This window comes from Protobothrops mucrosquamatus, unplaced genomic scaffold (assembly GCF_001527695.2).
Source record: "Protobothrops mucrosquamatus isolate PMUCROS unplaced genomic scaffold, P.Mucros_1.0 scaffold305, whole genome shotgun sequence".
In the NCBI taxonomy this organism is placed as follows: domain Eukaryota; kingdom Metazoa; phylum Chordata; class Lepidosauria; order Squamata; family Viperidae; genus Protobothrops; species Protobothrops mucrosquamatus.
Window position 1 is genome coordinate 72,595 of NW_015386647.1, and position 21,345 is coordinate 93,939.

Sequence of the window (21,345 nt, forward strand, 5' to 3'; positions counted from 1 at the left end):
CTCTCTCTCTCTCTCTCTCTCTCTCTCTCTCTCCATACTTAGTAACTTCATTGATTAGTCTATAATTCCAAGGATGTTATAGAAGAACAGTTTGATCTATAATCTTATTTATATAAAAGGAAGCATTCTCTTTGCAATCAGTGTTGCAATGCGACACGATCCATTGATTCTTCAATAAGGATCTTTATTGAATTAATTGAATTCACCAAAAGTGATAAGTCATTAGTCATGGTTTACACATGATAGCTGGCTTCCCAAACTAAGCCAATATCAAATAAATCACTTTCTGTGATAGAATTATATGTTTACAAAAGGGAAGTATTTGATGTATTTGAGCATACTTCTTTAGATGTGAAATGCTGTGATAGTTAGTTTAGCAGTGCAAAACTTCACACATTCACAAACCTCTACCTTCTGTACTATGTTGTTATGTACAAACACAGCATATGTCTTAATTTTTACAGTAACAGTGTTCTTGTGCTTTGTGGCAGTATACAATGAGCAACCTTACTTGCATAGGTTCTGCCTTTAATCAGATTGGTGTCTGTATATCTCCTTCTAAGTTTGGAAAACACAAACCCTGTGTTATAGCAGGGCCTAATGAAAAAATATCTTTATAATTTTTGTTCTTAAATACCATTTAAGCAGCTTGGAGGTCTGACATTTTTCCCTCCTTAGATATGACCAGATGAAAAATCTCTTTGTTTTTCATGTGGACCAAGAGCGCTCTCTAAAGCAGTGGTTCTCAACCTGTGGGTCGGGACCCCATTTGGGGTCGACCGACCATTTCATGGGGGTCGCCAAGCAAGGCTGTCCGCCATTTTTTTTGTCCGCCATTTTTTTTGTCCACCATTTTTCTCCCTTTTCTGGTGGGTGCCTTACCTCCCTTGGGCTGGGCCAGCTGGTGGTCTCTGCCGCTTGCCAGCTACGCCTCGGCCGGCGCAGGGGGCGGAACCACGCATGCGCGGCGCTCCCGGGCAGGGAAAGTCCTCGACTTACGACCGGTTGGGTAGTCCTCAACTTACGACCGGTTTAGTCCTCGACCTACGACCGGTTTAGTCCTTGACTTACGACCGGTTTAGTCATCGACTTACGACCGGTTGGGGTCGCGGCATTAAAAAGGTTGAGAACCACTGCTCTAAAGCATCTGGCATATAGATCTCATGAAAAAAAAGGGATGCATTCACCATGATGGAAAGGGTCAGAAGCTCAGAGTTAAACAGAGAAGGTTATGACCAGATTAATTTTAGCCAATATCTTTTATAAGGAAACTCTTGGAAGAAGGGGTATACCGGTGAGCTTTTAATTTATTTTCACTCCCAGATGGTGATGAATGATTTGGATTCCATGTTTGAAAACAACCTCCTTAAGGTTTGTGTTGCTCCGTTTTTAAAAGTGTGCCATTGTACAGTAGAACTAAGGAATATCACTGCATATAGCAGAGCTGTTCTGTGATGGCTAATTTATTTTATTTCTCTCCAACCCCTCAATCAATTGTACTTATTATAAACAATTCCAATTGTTGCATTTCAGAAAACCATTCCAGTGTTCTGATGGCAGATACCAGTAAACAGATAGGATCAGATTTGGGGTTTGATATTCCTCCCCTTTTTTGTTTTAATAGATTCTGTGCCATCTTAGTGACCACTTAGATCTACCCAATTCTGTAATAGCTTTGTTCCCTATGCCATCCGTCTGGTAAACACAAGATTCATTTTTCTCGCCATGCACATGTATACATAACCTGAACTAGACTGTTGTTTCTCTGTGTCATATAATATATGTGGGTATATGCATAATTCTGTATTTATTTATTTATTTTTGTCATATTTATGTAGTGTATATCGGAGGTGGTGACCCTTTGAGAGCTGTATACAATGAAATTTCATTTTGATGTATGCCGATTAGTATACATTCAAAGTGACAATAAAGTTATTATTCTATTCTATTCTATTCTATTCTATTCTATTCTATTCTATTCTATTCTATTCTATTCTATTCTATTCTTCTACAGGTCCTTTTTCATTCAGAGAACATTTTTAAAAGGCTGGTTTTACTTTCCCGGGCAATGAGTTCTCAGAATGTTTACAATTTTTTCCCCTATTTGTAGCCAAGAACAGTAATTGGATATGCAACTGATAATGCCCCTGGGTGCATCTGGACTAAATTAACTAAAAATCCTACATCTCAGTTGCCTTTCCAGCAGTCAAGAATGTATCCAGCTCTCAGGCCATTTCCTAATTGGCTGCTCCAGCCCTTAATCTCATCTAAGGGAAGTCTCTACAGAGCGATAGGATTCAGAAGTACAGGTAGTCCTTGGGTTATGACCATTTACTCAACAGCCCTGTTCAAAATTACAACGGCACTGAATGAGGGGGACTTATGATGGACCCTCAGTGTTCCTGCCATTGCGACATCCCCACAGTCATGTGATTGCAATTTCCAACATTCCCCACCAGCTTCCCACAAGCAAAGTCAACAGGGTGGCCGGCAGGAAGTTGGAAGTTGTATTCATGTGAGGTCCTCACTTAAATGACCTGCACAGTCCTGGTTTAATGACAATAGGGACTGCTGGAATTGCCACTGTGAAGCGATGCATCACATGTCATGGTTTATGACCACATCACTTAGTAACAAAGTTCAAGGTCCCATTTTGTCATATTTGTTGTAACTTGAGGACTACATGTGGTTTGCTAGGGATTAGACATAGCAATATTGTAATGACATTAGTCACACAAAAGAAGTAAGTCTGCATTGATTCATGTGAAATGAACTAGGATTTTTAACTCATGTAAATGATATATAAGAGAGTCAGTGTGGTGTAGTTGTTATGGTGCCAGATAGAAACTGGGAGAGTGTGTGTTTTTGTCCCATCTTAGGCACAAAGCCAGCTTGGTGACCTTGACCCAGTCACTTAGCCCTAGGAAGGAAGCAGGGTCAAACCACTTCTAAAAAATCTTGCAGGGACATGTCCAGACAGTTGCCAGGAGTCATCACTGATTCAAAGGGACAAAAGAAAAAAAAAGATATTCAATTACCTACATGTGCATTCCTTCCCATAATAAAATAATATCTGTGACCAATTCATCTAGGTCAGGCAAACTTGTTTGAGAAAAGAATTTGTGATTTGGGCATTCATATCTAAAAGGCTCCTTTTTTATTCAGGACTATGCACTTAATTCACACATGACACGTCACAATGTGGCTTGCGTTTTTGCCATTGTGTGAAGTGTAGACCATAGAGACCATAAACATCGTAAAGTCTTTAAAAAAGTGTTTTGAGTGTCTTAAGATGGGTTTCACCAAATATGCTACAGGATCAAAACCAAGCCATTTGTATCAGTATTACAGGTAGCCCTTGCATTATGACAGCAATCGGGATGGGATTGCTGTTGCTAAGTGATACAGTCATATAACGCATGATGTCATCAGTTAGCAATCCCAGGGAATCCGGTAGCCATGGTAATCCCAAGACCGGCAGATCTTTAAGCAGGAAGAGGGCTGGAGTCCCGGGTAAGGCATGTGGGGGTGTTGCGGGGGGGAGGGGAGGAGGCCACAGAAGAGCCAATGCAGGCCCCACACAATTTGCAGGAGGCTGGGGGAAGAGTCTGGAAGCACTGGCGCAGGCCACATGCAAGTTAGGGAGTTGGTGCTGCATGAGGGAGTTTCTGTGCAGTTACCAGGGTTGTCAACCAAGACCAATTATGGACAGTCATTGCCAGCAGAGAATCTTTAACAATAACAGAGTCTTAAAATTTAACTTGAAATAGCCCATCAAGAGGTTCTAATGACTGTAAAGTTCATCCAGTTACTCAGGGAAGCGTATTAATTACATAACCAAGGGAAGGATCCCGTCTCTACAAACAATATATGACTGACTGTTGATCTGACAAGGGTTTTCAGACTAGCCATTCGCTTTTAGGAGTCTGGTTGCCCACAAGCTTGTTGAAACCTCCAAAATCTAAGACTAGTTGGATTAAGACTAGTTGGATTAAGACTAGTTGGACGAAGAATAGGGGAACCTGAATTCTAATCTTACTTTGGGTACAAAGTTCAGCTGAATGACCTTGGCAACAAGTAGTCCTCAGTTTATGACCATTTAATAATGGTTCAAAGTTATGTCGGCCTCAGAAAAAAATGACATATCACCCATCCTTGAAGTTACAACCACCTCTGTGATCATACCTCACACCACCTCTGTGATCACATGATTGCAAGTTAGATGTTTGACAACTGGCTCATATTTACAAAGGTTGCAGGTCTTGTGGGACACGAGATCATGATTTGTGATCTTCTCAGTCGGCTTCCAACAAACAAATCAATTGAGGGAGCTGGATTTGTATAACAACCATATGATTCACTTAATGACCAGGTGATTCACTTAATTACCATGGTGATTTGCTTAACAAATGTGGTAAAAATGATGGTAAAAATCAGGCCCAGTCATGTAATGGCTTGTTTAATGGCTGCTTCTAGTGACTGAAATTCCAGTCCCAATTATCATAAATTGAGGCCTACCTACAGTCATTCTCTCCCAACTCTAAGAAAAAAGCAGTGGTAAGCTACTTCCAAAAATGCTACTTAGAAAATTCTCTGGATTTGTCCATATAGTCATCCGGAATCAAGTCTTAACTTGAAGACGAAAGGAAAGGAAAAGAACTAAGATTTTGCATGTTCTGTGTAACTAATCCAATGTTCTTCCTGGAAGCCAGCCTGTATAAACTAGTCAGATTAATTTGAACTCCAGAGTTGGAAAAATAAAGATAGGGCTAATAAATCTGTCCCAAAAAAATGTAGCTGACCAGAAAAGTTTTAGAGTCTTCCATCTAATGGTTATCAGTATTTTTGCAACACAGGTATAGCATAATATTTATAAATGTTAATACAGGGCCTGAGAAAGGGCATCTGTGTTTGGATCTCCCTATTTGCAGTCAAAGGCTCCTCTGCCCTAAGATAAGGAGATCCAATCCATTCTATAGATTTGAGGGATACTTTCCAGGGTTGTAACTATAACTAGTTTAATTTCTTCATTCTTGAGATGGAACAGAAGAGCATCAGGAAAGAATCCTCAACACCTGCCCAGCCATTCCCAGAATGTTCTAGGGAAGAACACCCAAAAAAGGAATCTTGCTGCAGCACTCGTAAGATAAAAGTTAATTTTATCAGCAACTGTAAAAGCTCTCTTGGCTTTTAAGATGGGATTTCCCCTCCCTCCTCTTTATGGCCTCTATTCAGGGTGTTGTTTCAAAGTAATAGAAGTCCCGCTGCTTACCATGGCAGCTGGATACAGTGGTTCAGTGAATGTGGTTAAGAAACGGTAAATGAGGTTTATAGAACTGGTGATGCCGTAGAAGGTCAGGGAGCCTGCAGCATAGTCCAGGAGAACCCCAATGGTCTTGTAGTAGTCACCACGCAGTACAGTCTGCATATTATTATGCCAGACAGAGAAATTCACTGAGTCCCACTCCAAGCACCATGAATAATTATTCCTGCCAATCAGATACAACATGCACGATTTTTCAGTCCTATGCTGGTAGCTGTAGGCAACGCCTAGGCATAGCCAGCCATTTGAAATCTCAGCCTCCCAATAATGGCAGCCCTCACAGAGGCTGCGGGTACCGAGCAGTTGGGGCCAGTGGTTAAATCCAGGGGTGGGTTTTGAATAGGTATCCAACAAAATCCCCATGTTCAGCACAGAGTGAGTCTCTTTAAATAGGAAGAGCTCTTCGTTGGCAGTGGTGGCATCAAAATTCAGGATACAATAGTCTGTTTCATGGAAAGGAAAAAAGAAAAGATTACATTTTGTCAGTCTAGGTCAATCCACAAGAAGGATGAGAATGCCAGGAAAATTTGAATAGACTAGGAGGTAAGGTTAGTTTTATTCTAACACAGAGAACCCCCATTTCTTCTTGAATATTACCCTCAGATATTGATGAATCTGGGAAATAAGACATAGATAAGAGTCTTCAGTCATAATGTATTCCATATTTTTGCCAGCTGTGAGCAGCCAGTGCAATGTAGCAGCTAGAATGCTATACACAGAAAAAAATCAAGGATCAAGCCCCTACTTGACCAGGACCTCACTGAGAAATGAAAACTGGAACTTGTTCTTAGTAGAAAGGCAGGAATAATAATTATGATCAGCCTAAATCAAACCACTGCAGGATGACGGACTCTTCATTGAAAGTCATGGACTGTTATCTAGCATGTTAGTCCAGTGCTGTTTGGTAGATAAGATATTTTTCATCTTCCCAGTCTAGGCTGACAGAGTTCCTGGCCAAAGTCACACAGACAGTTTTTGTGCCCAAGCAAGGATTAGAACAAAGATCTCCAAAATGGTCAATATTGACCCCTAAGAGTCAATGGGATTGTGAAAGATTTTTTTTATTATTTTATTATGTTATTTGTATTATTTATAGTACTATTAGTTAATGTAGTATTATTCCCACATATTAAAATATGTGGATTGATGAACAATCCGACATTTCATGAAGGAGTCAATGAGGTGAAAGGTTTGGGAATTCCTGAAGTAGAACCACTTTTCCTATCACAAGTCCAGCACCTTAATCCCTACACAATACTGGCTCTTGCATATATAAATGTGTGTATGTGTGGAGGGAAGTAGATAGGGAGTGTTAGAAATAAATATTTTTTTTAAAAAAATTAGATCCTGGTGGGGTTTACATGTCATGCTAAGCGATCATGTGGTTAAATGTAATTTGTGATCCCAGCCATTGTGGCTGTTAAATGCAAACTATATATTAATGACTCATTCAGAGGGTCATGGTTAAGAAATTTAGTCTTAATATTAGCCATCATGATTATTTGCAAAGGGCAGTTAGAGATAAATATGCACACACCCTCTAGGGCTCATGAAGGACCGATGTATGTAAGGGGATGAGAAAATGCATTCTGACATGCCATATAAATGCATTCTGACATGCCATTCTGACATGCCATAGTGGGCTTGCTTTGCCCACAATTATAACCAAACTTTTAAGATCCATAGTATGTAAGCTCATACAAAACAGAATGTAAATGGTTAAAAAAACTAAAACAAACAAGCTAAAACTAAGCTCAATATAAACAGAAGCAAAATGTCCAAACTGTTCTACAGTATTGCAGTACAAATACAATTACGTTTACTAAGTCTCAATTTTTAAGCAAGTTAAACCATGACCATGCAGAATTATATTGTCCAGCCTTTCCTGATAAAAGACCAGTTCAGAGGTTCAGAGTTCAGAAAGTGCAAAGGTAATAAATGGGTTTTTATGCCACTTCCTAAGCACAGCAGTCATCTCAAAGCAATTTACAAAAACAAGGTATCATATTAAGGTTCAGTGATACAACATAATAAACCAAATAACCTTTAAAAGTTGGCAGGAGGGAAAGGAAAAACAAAATAAAATTTCAGTGGACAGTGTGGCTCTTGGTGTCCTCATGTGGGTTAGGAAGTTTGTGAACTGTGAAACCAACTGATCCAGAGGGCACCAAGATGAGAAAGGATTCCCTTCACATTTGAAACTCTTACACATTCCAGTAGAGCTTCTGAGAAGACATTGAGTTTTGAGAAATTGTCCTAGCAGTTGGAGGAAGGAAAAGGACTCATCTAAAGGGAAAGAGCACCAGATGTCCTACTTAAGGACATAGCTTCTCCTGGAAGTTCATTGTCCAGGACTACAGAAAAACAGCCTCTTTTAACAGTCAATAAATCAGAGGTGACTTTCACTCCAAGTAAAGGCAGGCAGCTTAAACCAAGTTTAAGCAAGCTGTCCATAAACATATTTTGGACTGCAACAGACTTTGTGTGCCATATACAAACAACAAAAAAATTGTTGCTGAGAAAAATAGCAAGCACATCAGGTGATTAGGAAGACTATGGTAGCAACTTAAGCAGGAGAAGGAAGCCAGAGAACCAAAAACCAATATTATATTTGACTTTGTCTCCTCGCCAGTATTTGAAAATACAGGAGAGAGAGAGAGAGAGATGGAGGACTTCTGAAAAAAAGTCTTTTCTCTATTCTGTTTTGTAACCAACATAGTTTTACTTCCAACATAGAAACCTACCTTGTTCTCCTTGAGAACTATTATTGTTATTATACTTTCACCTATCTATCTATCTATCTATCTATCTATCTATCTATCTATCTATCTATCTATCTATCTATCTATCTATCTATCTATCTATCTATCTATCTATCTATCTATCTATCTATCTATCGACCTACCTACCTACCTACCTACCTACCTACCTACCTACCTACCTACCAAAGACTCCAGCAGGACTATAGGTTCAGAAGAAGCCTATGTAAATGTACAGTACATGCAGCTGGGCAGATTTTATGAAAAATGGTCATAAGTCACTTTATTCAGTGCCACTGTAACTCTGAATGGTCACTAAATGAATGGTTGTAAGTCAAGGACTACCTGTAATGTGTGAATTGGAATTAAGTTACACCTAGATCCAGCTGAAAATCAAGTGCAGTTCAAGATGGAAAAAACAGTGATCAAAGAATCCAGCCCTTGTCACTACCCTACTCTATAGTTTATTCTGAACTATCACATTAGGAGGAACTGCTGTAATACCTAGTTGCACATCACTTGGCAGCTAATATATTATTAGATTTTCTTTTGGCCAACATGATATACATAATGTTTCCTATTCTTAATTTCTCCACAACAACTCTGTGGACAGTTGGGTTGGAGTGAGAGAGAGTGACTGGCTCAAAGTCCCCCAGACAGCTTTCCTGCCAAACAGAGAACTGGAACTCATATTGTCCTGATCTGTATGCCCAGCCCACCATACCAAATTGGTGATTTATTGTCTGCATCATCGTCCCTCAAATACTTTACATCCCAAATGCTGATCTTTGAAAAGAGGAACTAAAATGAGAGGAGCTGATTATTGCAGTGAAATCCATATACTGTTAAAGGGCTAAAGAACTACCCAAAGTGATAACTCTGTCATCAGAATTAGAAGTCTCCATTTACTCATTATCATTTGCCCATTATTGTTTTCCTGTTCCTTCTGATAAGGTTTCATACATTTTTTCAGAATTCACAAAGCTGAGTAAATTTTATGGTTCTGTCTCTCAACATTCCTGTCTTGAGAGGATTATTAGAATGTTAATTTAAACTCTGGCATATAATTAGAGTACAAATTTGTCAGAAGTGAAAGATCTTCAAGAAAAATCAAGAAAGTCCAGTTGCCTTTTTTTGAAGCACCTTTGGGACCTCAGTCACGCTGATGTTTCCTTCCTTTGCCTTAGAAGCAGTACAAATCAGAACAGGTTTTCACTAAGCATGAGCATGTTTCCTAACAATAAACATTAATTTTCTGGTAGGATTAAACTAGGGATGACTGATTTCCCTCATGTTTCATGTTCTTTATCTTTTGCACCCTGAAATTAGATTCTGTGAAAGAACACATTCATTACCCTCCCAGAAGATTCCTTCAATCCTAAATTCAGAAGTCTGGTGGCATCTTTTCAGACAAACAATTATTATTAAAAGGCATAAAATAGCTTACAAAAGCTTACATTTTTTAAAACAAAATTAGTAAGTCTGAATTTTGGTTACCATAGACCAGGGATAGGCAACCTTGGCTTTTTTATGACTCGTGGACTTCAACTCCCAGAATTCCTGAGCCAGCATGGCTGGCTCAGGAATTCTGGGAGTTGAAGTCCACGAGTCATAAAAAAGCCAAGGTTGCCTACCCCTGCCATAGACTAACATGGCTTCCCTTGTACAATGTTCATCTGCCTTAAGCGTTCTGGTCATCTGAAGAGATACTATTGTAAGAAGGTTACTTGCCAAGATCTGACAGTCAACAGCATTTCGGAGGGCAATATTGGGGAAACAATATCGGGGAAACAATATTGGGAAAACAACTAAAAATACCTACACTTTAGAAGAGTCTTCCGATCTGTGGGTGTGGGTAACAGTTCATATGGCACCATTGTGATTCCTGAAAGAGTAAAGATATTTGAGTTCTTTATTTAGTACCTGTTTTTAAAATGTATTCATTTATTTATTCAATGTATGTATCGGCAATTGATCCATGATTCAGGGTGGTATATACAACTAAAAGGAACAAATAACAAACAACAGGGCATAACATAGAACAAAACATAGTGAGCCACAGTCAGTTCAGACAACTGAAACCATTGAGAGTGTCTCATAAAGCCAGGTTTTCAGAGCCTTTCAGAAAGAAGATAGGCGCGGGGCCATCTGGATTTCAGAAAGAATGCTTTTCCATAGGGCAAGTGTGGCATCTTCGAAGTGTCTGAGAACTGGACATGAAAAAAAGACCTAGCAAACTAGCAGGGAATACCAAGGCTATAAATTAGACTGGGGTGTAAAAAAACAAACCAACAAACCAGAAAGTGACAATGGTTAATCACATATGTTGTTGCCACCTTAATTTCTATGTCCATATGGTCATTAGGAGCTAAGCTCAGCTCAAGAGCCATCACTTTTTTTAAAAAAGTCTTCCTTCCTGACTTACGTATGGCATTTGCAATAGTGGCAAATATCTGTAGCTCGAGGGTAGGATGAGGGTGAAGGTTCACCCTCATTACTTATAGCATGTCAAGAATGAACTAGCTGCGAGGCAACTTCAGTTTTACACTCCTGTTCTCAGAACACTGGCCATTTTTCATGTCCATTTTTCAATGATGCAGTCTTACCCTGCTGTTTTCAGTACCACAACACACACACACCCAACACAGAGGAGAAAGAAGGCAGCGAGGCTCAGGAGACCTGACAGAGCAAAAGCTGGGTTCCACCAAGGGTTGCTATGGTGGATGGAAAGGCTATCTGAACAGATGGTGTTCATTAAAAGTGCTAAATTCCCAGGAGTCAGTCCTGAAAAGTAGTCTACTTAGCAAGAGAAACATAATCACATCTCATTAGTTGGAAATTAAGATAAAGGGCTTTTTCTGCACTGCAGGCTTAAGCTTTGTCTCCCATGTGTAAACTGGCTGCAAATGAAGCTGGTTTAAGAAATCCCTTCTGTATATCAATCCCATCCTCCATTTTGGGCACGATGATGGCCTGGATTAACCATCCCATGGCTCTCAACTAATAGATTCCCTGCATCTTTACTTCTCCTGCCTGGGCCAGGAAAACATGTTCCTGTCTGTGGATGGGTCTCTGAGAACATGTGATTTCCATTAATCGTTTGTACGAGTCTCCCTTCACTGACTTCTCCTTCTTCTTGACTTTTTAAAAAAACAAAAGAAAATCCCAGTTTTTCCTATTCTTCCTATTGCTTGGGATAGAAGAGAAATGTGGCAAAACCTTTTTTTTTAAAAGTCCAATCTTATAGGATGTTTTTTGTAGTTTCACTAGCAAAATTCTTTGTTTTTCTTTTAAAGGAAAGGCCCCCTGAACAGCTTTCCTTCAGGAAGAGGGTACAGTACTTGTTTCTAGTGGATATCTTTTCTCTGAAATCAGTCATTGCTGGTATGGTGGGGAGACCACACTCTAGATCCTTGCTCTGTGGAATTCCTCAAAGCTGTCTCCATTCGTATAATATCTACATGAGGCTACTTAGGGAGGCCATCTGATGACATGGAGTCAGGTACCACCACAAGACCTAATGGCTTATTTTGATATCTGGCTGTCCTAGTGAAGTCATTGTGCTGTCCTACACTCTCTCTCTCTCTCTCTCTCTCTCTCTCTCTCTCTCTCTCTCTCTCTCTCTCTCTCTCTCACACACACACACACACACACACACACACACACACACACACACACACACCAGTGGTTTAGTTGGTTTATTAGTATTCCCCAGCAATTCCCTTCACCAAAGCCCCAAAACTGTCCCCAATTAAATCCAGCAAAAAAGCACACCAATGCTAGTCCACAGAACAATGGCCAATGAGTCCGCAATCAAGCTAAACCCACCAGGCAAAATTAAATCCCCAATACAAGCAGGTTCACGAGACAAGCAAAGTCAGGAATTCACAAGGCACAATCCAAGTCAAGGTATCAATCCAAAGCAAGGCCGGAATCACACTAATCAGGAAACACACAACTAAGAAATGAACACACTGTTCCCAGCATCACCTTCATCTGTGTGCTGTGCTAAATAGCCAGCTTCTGGGGTCGCCCATCAAGAAGGGTGAGGCTGCCTCCTCACAAGTAATCAGGCTGACCTATGCTGCTCTTGCTTTTTCTCTGCCCTACCTGTTCTCGGAACAGGTGCAAAAGGCTGTTCCTCTTCCTCATCACTGAGTGGTTGCAGCTGTGTGCTTTTCCCACCTGAAGCCTCAAGGCTGTCCTGCTGCAGCTGAGCTTCAGCCAAATCCCTCTTAGATGGCTGCTCAAAGCCATTGACCAACTCCCCTCCAGACCTGCCCGGAACTGGTTCATCCTCCTCCCAGTTGACATCTGGAGAGATATCTGGGGAAGCATCTGAGGGAGTCATAGATAGATAATGTTTATTGTCATTTTTTACTGTGGGCACATTGGCACACATTAAAAATGAAATTTAGTTGCTTGCTCTCAAAGTGTACACATACAAAGCACATTTAAACATGCTATATACAACATGTATAAACCCACACCCTTACATATAAATAACTTATATATTAATCACTATCCATCTTGAATACATAACACAAAGAGGAAGCTTTAGAGTTCACAAGGTTAATACTGTATGGAACGAAACTATGACTGAATCTGGATGTTCTGCTTCAGATTCCAAGGAGCCTCCTCCCTCATGGAGGTGTTCTCCCAATATTTGGAAGTTATTTAGATCTAGATGGGGAGGAATAGGCTTAAGTTCAACCTGAGCAAGACTGGCTTTGGGTCCAAGGATTTGCTGTGCTCAGGAATTTTGCATCTTTAATTCTTGATGGTGTTGCATTCTCTAGACCAGACATGTCAAACTCGCGATGTCACGTGACGTCACGCGACGTATCGGAGCTTTTTTGCCATTGCTGGCAATGGAGTGGGCGCAGTTCCGGTATAATGAAACCGGCCCGCGGGCCGACAGTTTGACACCCCTGCTCTAGACAAAACCTCTGTGCAATTTGGAAGTCCTCATAGATTATCAGCTTTGCTTGAAGAGCTGTTACCAATAGGATTCTGGGTGAAAGGTAAGATGGTTGGTGTCAACTTTAAAGCCTTATATGGCTCAGGGCCCAGCTATCTTCTATGGCACCTTTCTCCAAATGTTTCTGCCTGTCCCTTTCTCCAAATGTTTCTGCCTGTCCCCTGCTATGGCCCCTTCAAATAAGCAATGCCATCTCCTGCCATCCCAGAGTTATGTCTTCTTTGTTATTGCTCTTGTCCTTCCTGTATACTCTTCCCCAGAGGTCTGTTTGCTCCATTTCTGCTCTGCTTTACAAAAACATTGAAACCCTGGCTTTTTTAATAGGCCAAAAATCAAAAGTATTTGTGAACCCATTGAGAGAGGGCTAAAGCTGGTTTTTTTTTAAATGTATCTCCCTCAAGACTCATAACAAAGGCTGCAAAACAGTGTCTAGAAACTAGCACTCCCACATATACAATCCAAAGTATGGATGTGGTATGTAGACAACATGAATAAAACATCATAATAAAAAAGGAACTAGAGAAGGCACATGAAACAAACAACATCTTCAAAGGGAAAAAATCACAAGGGAAGAAGAAAATAACAACACACTGTCCTTCCTGAATATCATCCCAAAGGTGCTTTTTCAAGAGGCAACTGGTCATTTGCATTAGAATATAAATCCTTCCATTCCCCGCCATCCAGTCAGAGCTGACAAAGCTTCTTGGATGAGAAGCAAAATGTCTTCAAAGAAAAACAAGAAAGGCCAGTTGCCTCTTGAAAAATCATCTTTGGGACAACCATGACCTGGATGACTGAGAATCTCCATTGACACTTCCTGAATATCCTCAGCAGCAGCAGAAATGATAGCAAACTAGTCTATTGAAGCACAACCCATATTAATCAAGTGTTCCATTACCAAAACAACAATCCAACATTCTTTAAGAGGAGCTGTATAAGAATATTATTTGTATCACAAGAGTCTAAATACACTGCAGCAATTTGGAAGATCAGAAAATGGAAATGGTCTTCCTGTACAACATCTTCCAGCAAAATGGATATACATGGACCTTTATCAAAAAATGCCTGACCACTGAACCCACTACAGTACAACCAGCATGAGCTATGAAAAGGTTAACACTACCATACATCAAAAACATCTCAGAAATTACAAGCATACTAATACAGCCACATGGCATATCGAAGCAGACTAACCAACTAAAGCCCTCTAGAAGATCTGAAGAAGATTAAAGAGGATTCATCTTCAACATACAGTATAAAGACTGTAACAAATAATAGGTAGGACAGACAGAAGGTTAGCAGAGCACATCCTTGAACATCAAATAGCAATCAGAAGACATTTTGAAAACCGTCTTAATCTCACAACACATGGACAGATTCAACCATAGTTTCAACTGGGAAAATGAGCATTCTAGGCCAAGATAAATCTAGAAATGCTAGGAAAATCCTGAAAATTTGACATTCAGATAAATCAGCCATCATCAGATATTTACCGGTAGGGATAAATCACATTTACATACTATTCAAAACAGACAATAAAAAACTTAAGAGGGAAACAAAAAGATCAAGACACACCTTCAGCAGCCTACACCAAAATAAGCAGGGATTAATACCAGGAAAAATGAAAGAGAAAATAATATCCTAATCAAGGAACCAAGCAAATAACCAAGCTCAAGAGAGCACCAAGGACTCTATACTTCAATCTTGAGCTACGGTACATATATTCTCTTCTATTTTTGCCGGTGTTTATTTTTAATTTATTTTTCTCTGCATTTTCATTTCTTGTCAGGGTTGTTTTCCTTTCGAGTAAATGCATTATTTTAAGCAAAGTGTTCAAAGTACAATGCCCCACATGCAAATGTTTTCTTCCCACTAACATCATATGGAAGGATTTCCTGTTTTTGAGACAGAAGTGATTGAGTCATGTGATGAGAAGAAATTCATTTGAACATGCAAGAAGATCACGCTCAAACTTTAGTTTACTTACCCTTCTGAAGGATTTTATTGATGAAACAGAGTCCAATCATTGAGATTTGGGATTTCAAGTCACTCAGTGTCTGTTTAATCCCCACAAAACTGGTGAGTTCCTCACATTTCAGCCCAATCAAAGCTTCTGAGCAATCAGTTATGGCCTTTATTTTTGGGAAGTCCTATAGTAACAAACAGTGTTGAAGAGAGCTGACAGTTCAGCAAAATCTTTTCATAACAGTCAATTTGGATATTGGAGCATGGGGATTAGCTTTTTTCCCTTTGTGTATGACCCTTCTACATGACACTATTTCCACTTTCTAATGCCTAGAGTCAGAAATGGGACAACTGTGCTTCCATAGCCTGCCAAACACAAAAACTCTACTGGGTTACTTGGGAACTTAGATCTAAGGTGATTGAACAAAAAATGAAATGCTAGATCACCGGACTTAACAAGAAATACAGAAAAAGCTGTTGGAAAGAAAAGCAGTAATTAAAAACAGTTCTACCAGGTTTTGGACCAGCAACCTTGTATTTTGAAGGGAAAGATTTTATCTCTTGTCCATGATAAAAGGCAGCTTTAAAAGTCAGAGAGAATGGTAAACATTGAGTTGCTTGAATGGAAATTGCTGCCTCTGCAAAGTAGCCAATGAGTAACTGAGGTTATCCTGCAACAAACTGAGATGCACTATCTGAAAACAAACAGTAGTGTGCAGTAGTATGGAAAGTCTGTATTGAAAGTCTAGACTAGAAAATACGCCCTAAAATTATTTTAAAACTGTATGGGGATTTAAGAGAAGGTAATGTCACCTATTTTACCCTTCCATAAATAGATGCCAGCCTATTCTGATGATGGATGAATGAGGCAATGTAGATAAGCTGCTTGATGTTGCACAGAAAGTGGTCAAAATGTTTTTTTCAGGAATAACAGTTTTCAGTTACTGAAAGAGTCCAAAAGAACATTAGCAAAAACTTCCTAACAGTATGAGTAGTTGGCGGACCAGTTACTTAAGGTGCTGGACCTCCCTTCACTGGTTAAGTTCCAGTTGAGAGTAGTCAGCCATCTGATGGGGATGTTTTAGTCTGGATTAAATTGACCAGGATGTTGGATTTAGTTACTGTACAGGTAATCCTCAACTTGCAACAGTTCATTTAGTGACTGTTCAAAGTTAATAGCCGCCCTGAAAAAAAATGACTTATGACCATTTTTCACACTTATGACCATTGCAGCATCCCCATGGTCACGTGAGTTACATTTGGATGCTTGACAACTGGTTCATATTTATGACAGTTGAAGTGTCCCGGGGTCATGTGATCATCTTTTGCAATCTTCTGACAAGCAAAGTCAATGGGGAAGCCAGATTCACTTAACAACTGTGTTACTAATTTAACAGGATATGTAGTCTCAGTTACAATATGAAAAGTGAACTTTTACCTGCAAGAATTGAAAGTCACTTGGATCGTCCATCAGGTTTGTCAACCACAGCTTCTGCTTCTTAAGATCTGCAAGTTGCTTATGTCTGCGTTGAATAGAATTTCCCATATCAAGTAAAGCTGACTTTTCCTCTTGATCAATGAAGTCCATCACCTTGGTCTGCAGTCTCTTGAATTCTTTTATTAACTCTGTAAAGGCCCAACTAACTTCATCTCTGGCATTCTTCACCACTTTCTGTAAAGAATGGAAAAAACAAAATATAGTATATTTTCATCTATTTCCTATCTTGATTTAGGGCTCTTTCAGAACCCCCCCCCCTGTATTTCTTATAAAAGACAGACAAGTGTTAAAGTAGGTGCATGTATATGTTAAAACTCTAATTCTCTGTTTGCTATTAGCCATGTGGGTTGAAGACTAAAATATATGGGCAGTACCAGTTTACCTTTCAAAGTGTTATAGATAGGGTAAGGTAGAACATATTCAGGATTGGCTTTTAGCCTTAGGATCACTAGTTAAGAGTCTTGTCTACAGGATCCAAAGGTACCTGTGAAGCTAGTGACTTCAGAATCCATAAGGAGATATCACCACAGGGAAAGAGACAATACTGAATGGAAATGAGGATCACAATTATTTGACATACTACATTATTTTTTTATTTATGTAGTTAGGTGACTTAGAGCCAGAATGATTTAATGAATATCCTTTTTATACAACCATATTCCTGACTTCAGGATGAAAATTCCCTATTCTTTTTTCCCCTCCCCATTCTTGCCATTACATATTTCTATATTTCTGATATGGGGGGAAAAAAGACCTTGTCAAAAGAAAGTGCGCCAGTTGAACTGCTAAATGCCTTTGATTGGAAATAATACCATTGCCTTCTAAAAAAGTTGCTATACTTCAACCATCATCATTGCCATCATGTCGTACTATAAATACATGTTTTCCAACCTTGGCAACTTGAATATGTTTGGACTTCAACTCCCAGAAAAACCCAGCTAGACATACTGGCTGGGAATTTCTGGGAATTGAAGTCCACACATCTTCAAGTTGCCAAGGTTGGAAAACACTGCCATACATAGTTGGCCCATCAGCCAATACTAGGCCTGTGAAAATTGTAGCAGGCATCCTAATGGTTGGACATGCAATTCTGATCTAGATGCTAGTTCCAGTCTTGTCTGCTACTATCTCCTGATTTACTGCTGTTGGGGAAGTTGTTTTGCCCCCACACTCAACTAAGAAGCTCCAAACATCTTCCATCCACTTTTCTCACTTGCAGCTCACCATGAGGTAATTCACTCTTGCCCTATGTTTCTGACGGTCTTCTGCCAACATCAAGACCTGATTTTCCACACTGGCATGTATTCTCTGGATCTCCACCTGGGAAAGAAATGCCCCCCCGTCAAAATCAATACAGAACACTTTTGTAATCAGACAGCCTCAGAGATATACAGAATCTGTTTCTTTAGTGTGTAGGCCTTCTTGCACAAAGGCCTTCTTTCCTATAAAAATTCCTGCCAAATGCACGGATACCTGTGGAAGTGCCAACATTAGACATAGAATGTGGGGTGCTCATATATTAAAGTATAAGTTGAGTGGCATTCTTTAAAATATCTTTTTTTTGCCAAACAGCCATAAAACTTTTGTCTCAATTCAAGTTTCTACTGCAAAACAAACAAAGAGCGTACATACAGTATTACCAAGCACACCAACTTGTTATCTGTGAGCTCAGTGTGGTGGCAAAAACTTTCCTTAACACCCACATGCTCTTTTCCATCCTTGTCTCTCTCTCTTTTTTTAATGTTAAACAAAATACATATTTTGACTAGCACCAGTTTTCAGAATACAGTATTATTATTATTCCAAGAATACCCATGGATTCTGACAGAACTCAATAATTTTTGTTTTAAATCAATATGCCCATATGCCCACCCGGCAGAGCAAACTAATTGAGGGGCTGCTAGTAGTTCCATAGGGGGGAAAAGAGAGAAAATGGCAATGAACAACCTCATCTGGTAAATGTGAGTCCGGGACCCCCACTTGCTAAGGCAGCTATTTTGATTGAGAAAGAAGTTAGTGGCAGCCAATTTCCTTTAGAGTTCATGGCATGTTCTCAGAGTGGCAAATATTCCCCAAAAATTGCATTCGATCAATTGCCCCTGCTGTCAAAGCCCACACTTCCAATCCCCTCTGTGCACAGCTTCTGTATAAATTTTGCCTTTTTTTGTTATAAATCAGGTGATCTTTCTCTCGTGAGGGATGTGTGCTAACTTTAAAAACTTTTATTTATTGTTAAGGGGCAGGTTGTGTGTGCTTATTTCAAAGTACCATGACATTTTGTTTGTTGTTTTAATTTACCTGGCCTGGGATCCTCCAAATGGGTTTCCAGATCAGGAAGTTGTAATCAGAATCAGCTAGCACCAGGCTAGCAAAGACTGTTTTTCATACATATTAAGGACATCAAGGTTAGGAAAAGAAAAAAAATCCACTAGCAACTCTTTGCAGAACCCAGCCTTTGCTGTAGCAATAGAACAAGCTAAGGGAATACTTTTTATCTTGAGGTTTTTTCCCCCCTGTGTTTGAGTACAGAAACAAGATAAGGCTATAGAAATCATGACCTAAGGATGGAAGAAAATATAGCTGATGCCATAGATCAGAGGTGTCAAACTGGCAGCCCACAGGCCGGATGTGTCATGTGCAGACCACACCCACCCTGGCTCCGCAAAGGCAAAATACGTCACGATACATCACGTGATGCAATCGAGTTTGAAACCCGTGCCATAGATAGAACACATTTCAGTGATTCTGATACTCCCCAATGTGGCTGAACAACTTATAAGAATGGCTGGTAATGAACATATGGCGGAAACAGAAACACTAACCTATAATCCACAAAGTGTGAGAGGAATCTTGGCATATGAATGAACCTTACAGAGCAAGGGAATGCTGCAGAAAAGAGCAGAAATAGTAAGCATGAAAGGGAAACAATGAAAGAAGTGTGTAAATTAGGGTTCTGATCCTGGGCATCAAACAGTTGAATGATATCTCTCTTACAACCCCCAGCCCATATAAACTGAGAAGTGTAACGTATGTGAAAAACTTTCTACCTGCGATGGGCTACTTTTATAGGCTAAAATGATGAGATATGAACCTGACTCACTTCTACTACTCAAAGCTGCCTTCCATAAAAACAGAGAGGGCACACACTGATACACAAACACATATACAAAAACTGCTTACTTCTTTCTTGCTTCTTTCTTGCTTCAGAGAAATGACTTCATGGTTCTTATGCTCTTCCCGAACACAGATTTGGCAAATAAACTTGCCTTCTTCTTTGCAGAATAGATCTAGCAGCTTACGATGTTTTAAACACATGCTGCCTTTCAAGTCACTGAGAGGTTCCACCAACTGGTGGTTCTTGAAAATCTTGTCTGTGTAGTGAGATTGAATGTGGTTATCACACAGGGAAGCTATACATTGCAAGCAAGACTTGACTGCTTTTAGCTTTCGCGCGAAACAAAAATCGCACGGGACATGCTTGAAACTAGCCAGCTTCTGTGGATCTTGAGATTCCTCCCGTGCAAATCTCATTGCAATTTCTCCCAGGGTTATATTTTTGCAGAGCTGAGGTGTTGAACTCAAGGGTTCCTGGCACTGAGGGCAGTAAGGTTGTTCTCCAATAAGTGCTAGGTGTTCCCAATAAACCTGCAAGCAATCAATGCAGAAGTTGTGCCCGCAGGCTGTAGTGACTGGGTCTCTGAATACCTCTAGGCATATTGGGCACACTATATTGTCTTCAAGGAAAAGAAAGCCAATCTTCTGCATTGAAACAGGAAACTTTGTTCTTGGCTTCGATTCACACAATTTTCAGATATATCCAAGTCAGTCACCTATTAAAATAAGAATCTGTAAAACAGGGACGTTTGACCCTCAAGGGGCGCATACTATGATTTTTAAGTCCACGAGACTCAGAAATTTATAATTATGCATTCAGATGCCATTCAAACCTATTCTTACTTTGCATTCTCTCTTGCGCTCTCTTTCGCTCTACGTTTGGCAAACTAGTCCCTGTAGTTTTCCTGGAAATATTTTCAGATTTAGGCCCTAGAGGTGAGAGAAAGTGATTGGGCCAAAATCACCAGTTGGCTTCATGCCTAAAGCAGGATTGGAAATGACTATCTCCTGGTTTCTAGCTTGGTGCCTTAACCATTACACCCAAGTGGCTCTCCAATCTTATATCTAATATATATAATCATTACTTCTACTCCTCCCTCCAATGGTCATGAGTAGGTATGCTTGGAGTGGAACATATAAATCTTCTAACTGATCCTGTGGTGCTTATTGAGGTAAACCAGTAGCTTTCAATAGGGTTGCTAGAAATGCCTGAGCTTCTTTCCTTTGATTCTGGTTACCTCTGTAGACCATATTTTATGGCTAAGAACTTCATGAACTTTTGGGTCCTAGGCAGTCCATCCCTGCTACCGAAAATGGAATCAACACAATCTGAAGAACTGAAAAAATGTAATTTAAAATCATATAATAAAAAATGTATTTTCTAAAACACAGATCTGAATAGGCTTTATTTGCTAATTTAATCACCTATTAATAAACTTTTTTGTGCAACATTAATGGTTCAATCCCAAATCTACTATTTAACATTCACAAGTAAATCTCACTGTACATCTTATAATACATTATAAGAAATTGTATCAGGTTGCACTGTCAATAGCAGGATCCAAACTAGGCCTCTTGACCTGGATCAACTGACTATGAATTTGGTCTGCTGAATCCTTATAACACTTTGAAAAATAACTTATTCTCTCTACCTATTATTTTTGAAACTTGGGTTAAAAATAAAGATTTCTTTTTTTAACCTTTT

At 39.6% G+C, this 21,345-nt stretch overlaps 1 protein-coding gene across 1 annotated transcript; it reads right to left on the reverse strand.

The window, feature by feature from the left end:
• Window positions 1–5,227: 5,227 nt before the first annotated feature.
• LOC107286662 (E3 ubiquitin/ISG15 ligase TRIM25-like) lies at window positions 5,228–20,291 on the reverse strand. Its single transcript, XM_015815058.1, has 6 exons — window positions 19,707–20,291; window positions 17,751–17,846; window positions 16,467–16,700; window positions 15,051–15,213; window positions 9,905–9,967; window positions 5,228–5,766 (listed from the first exon to the last, which is right to left on the reverse strand). The coding sequence occupies exons 1-6, from the start codon at window positions 20,289–20,291 to the stop codon at window positions 5,228–5,230; spliced, it is 1,680 nt and encodes a 559-aa protein (XP_015670544.1).
• Window positions 20,292–21,345: the final 1,054 nt, after the last annotated feature.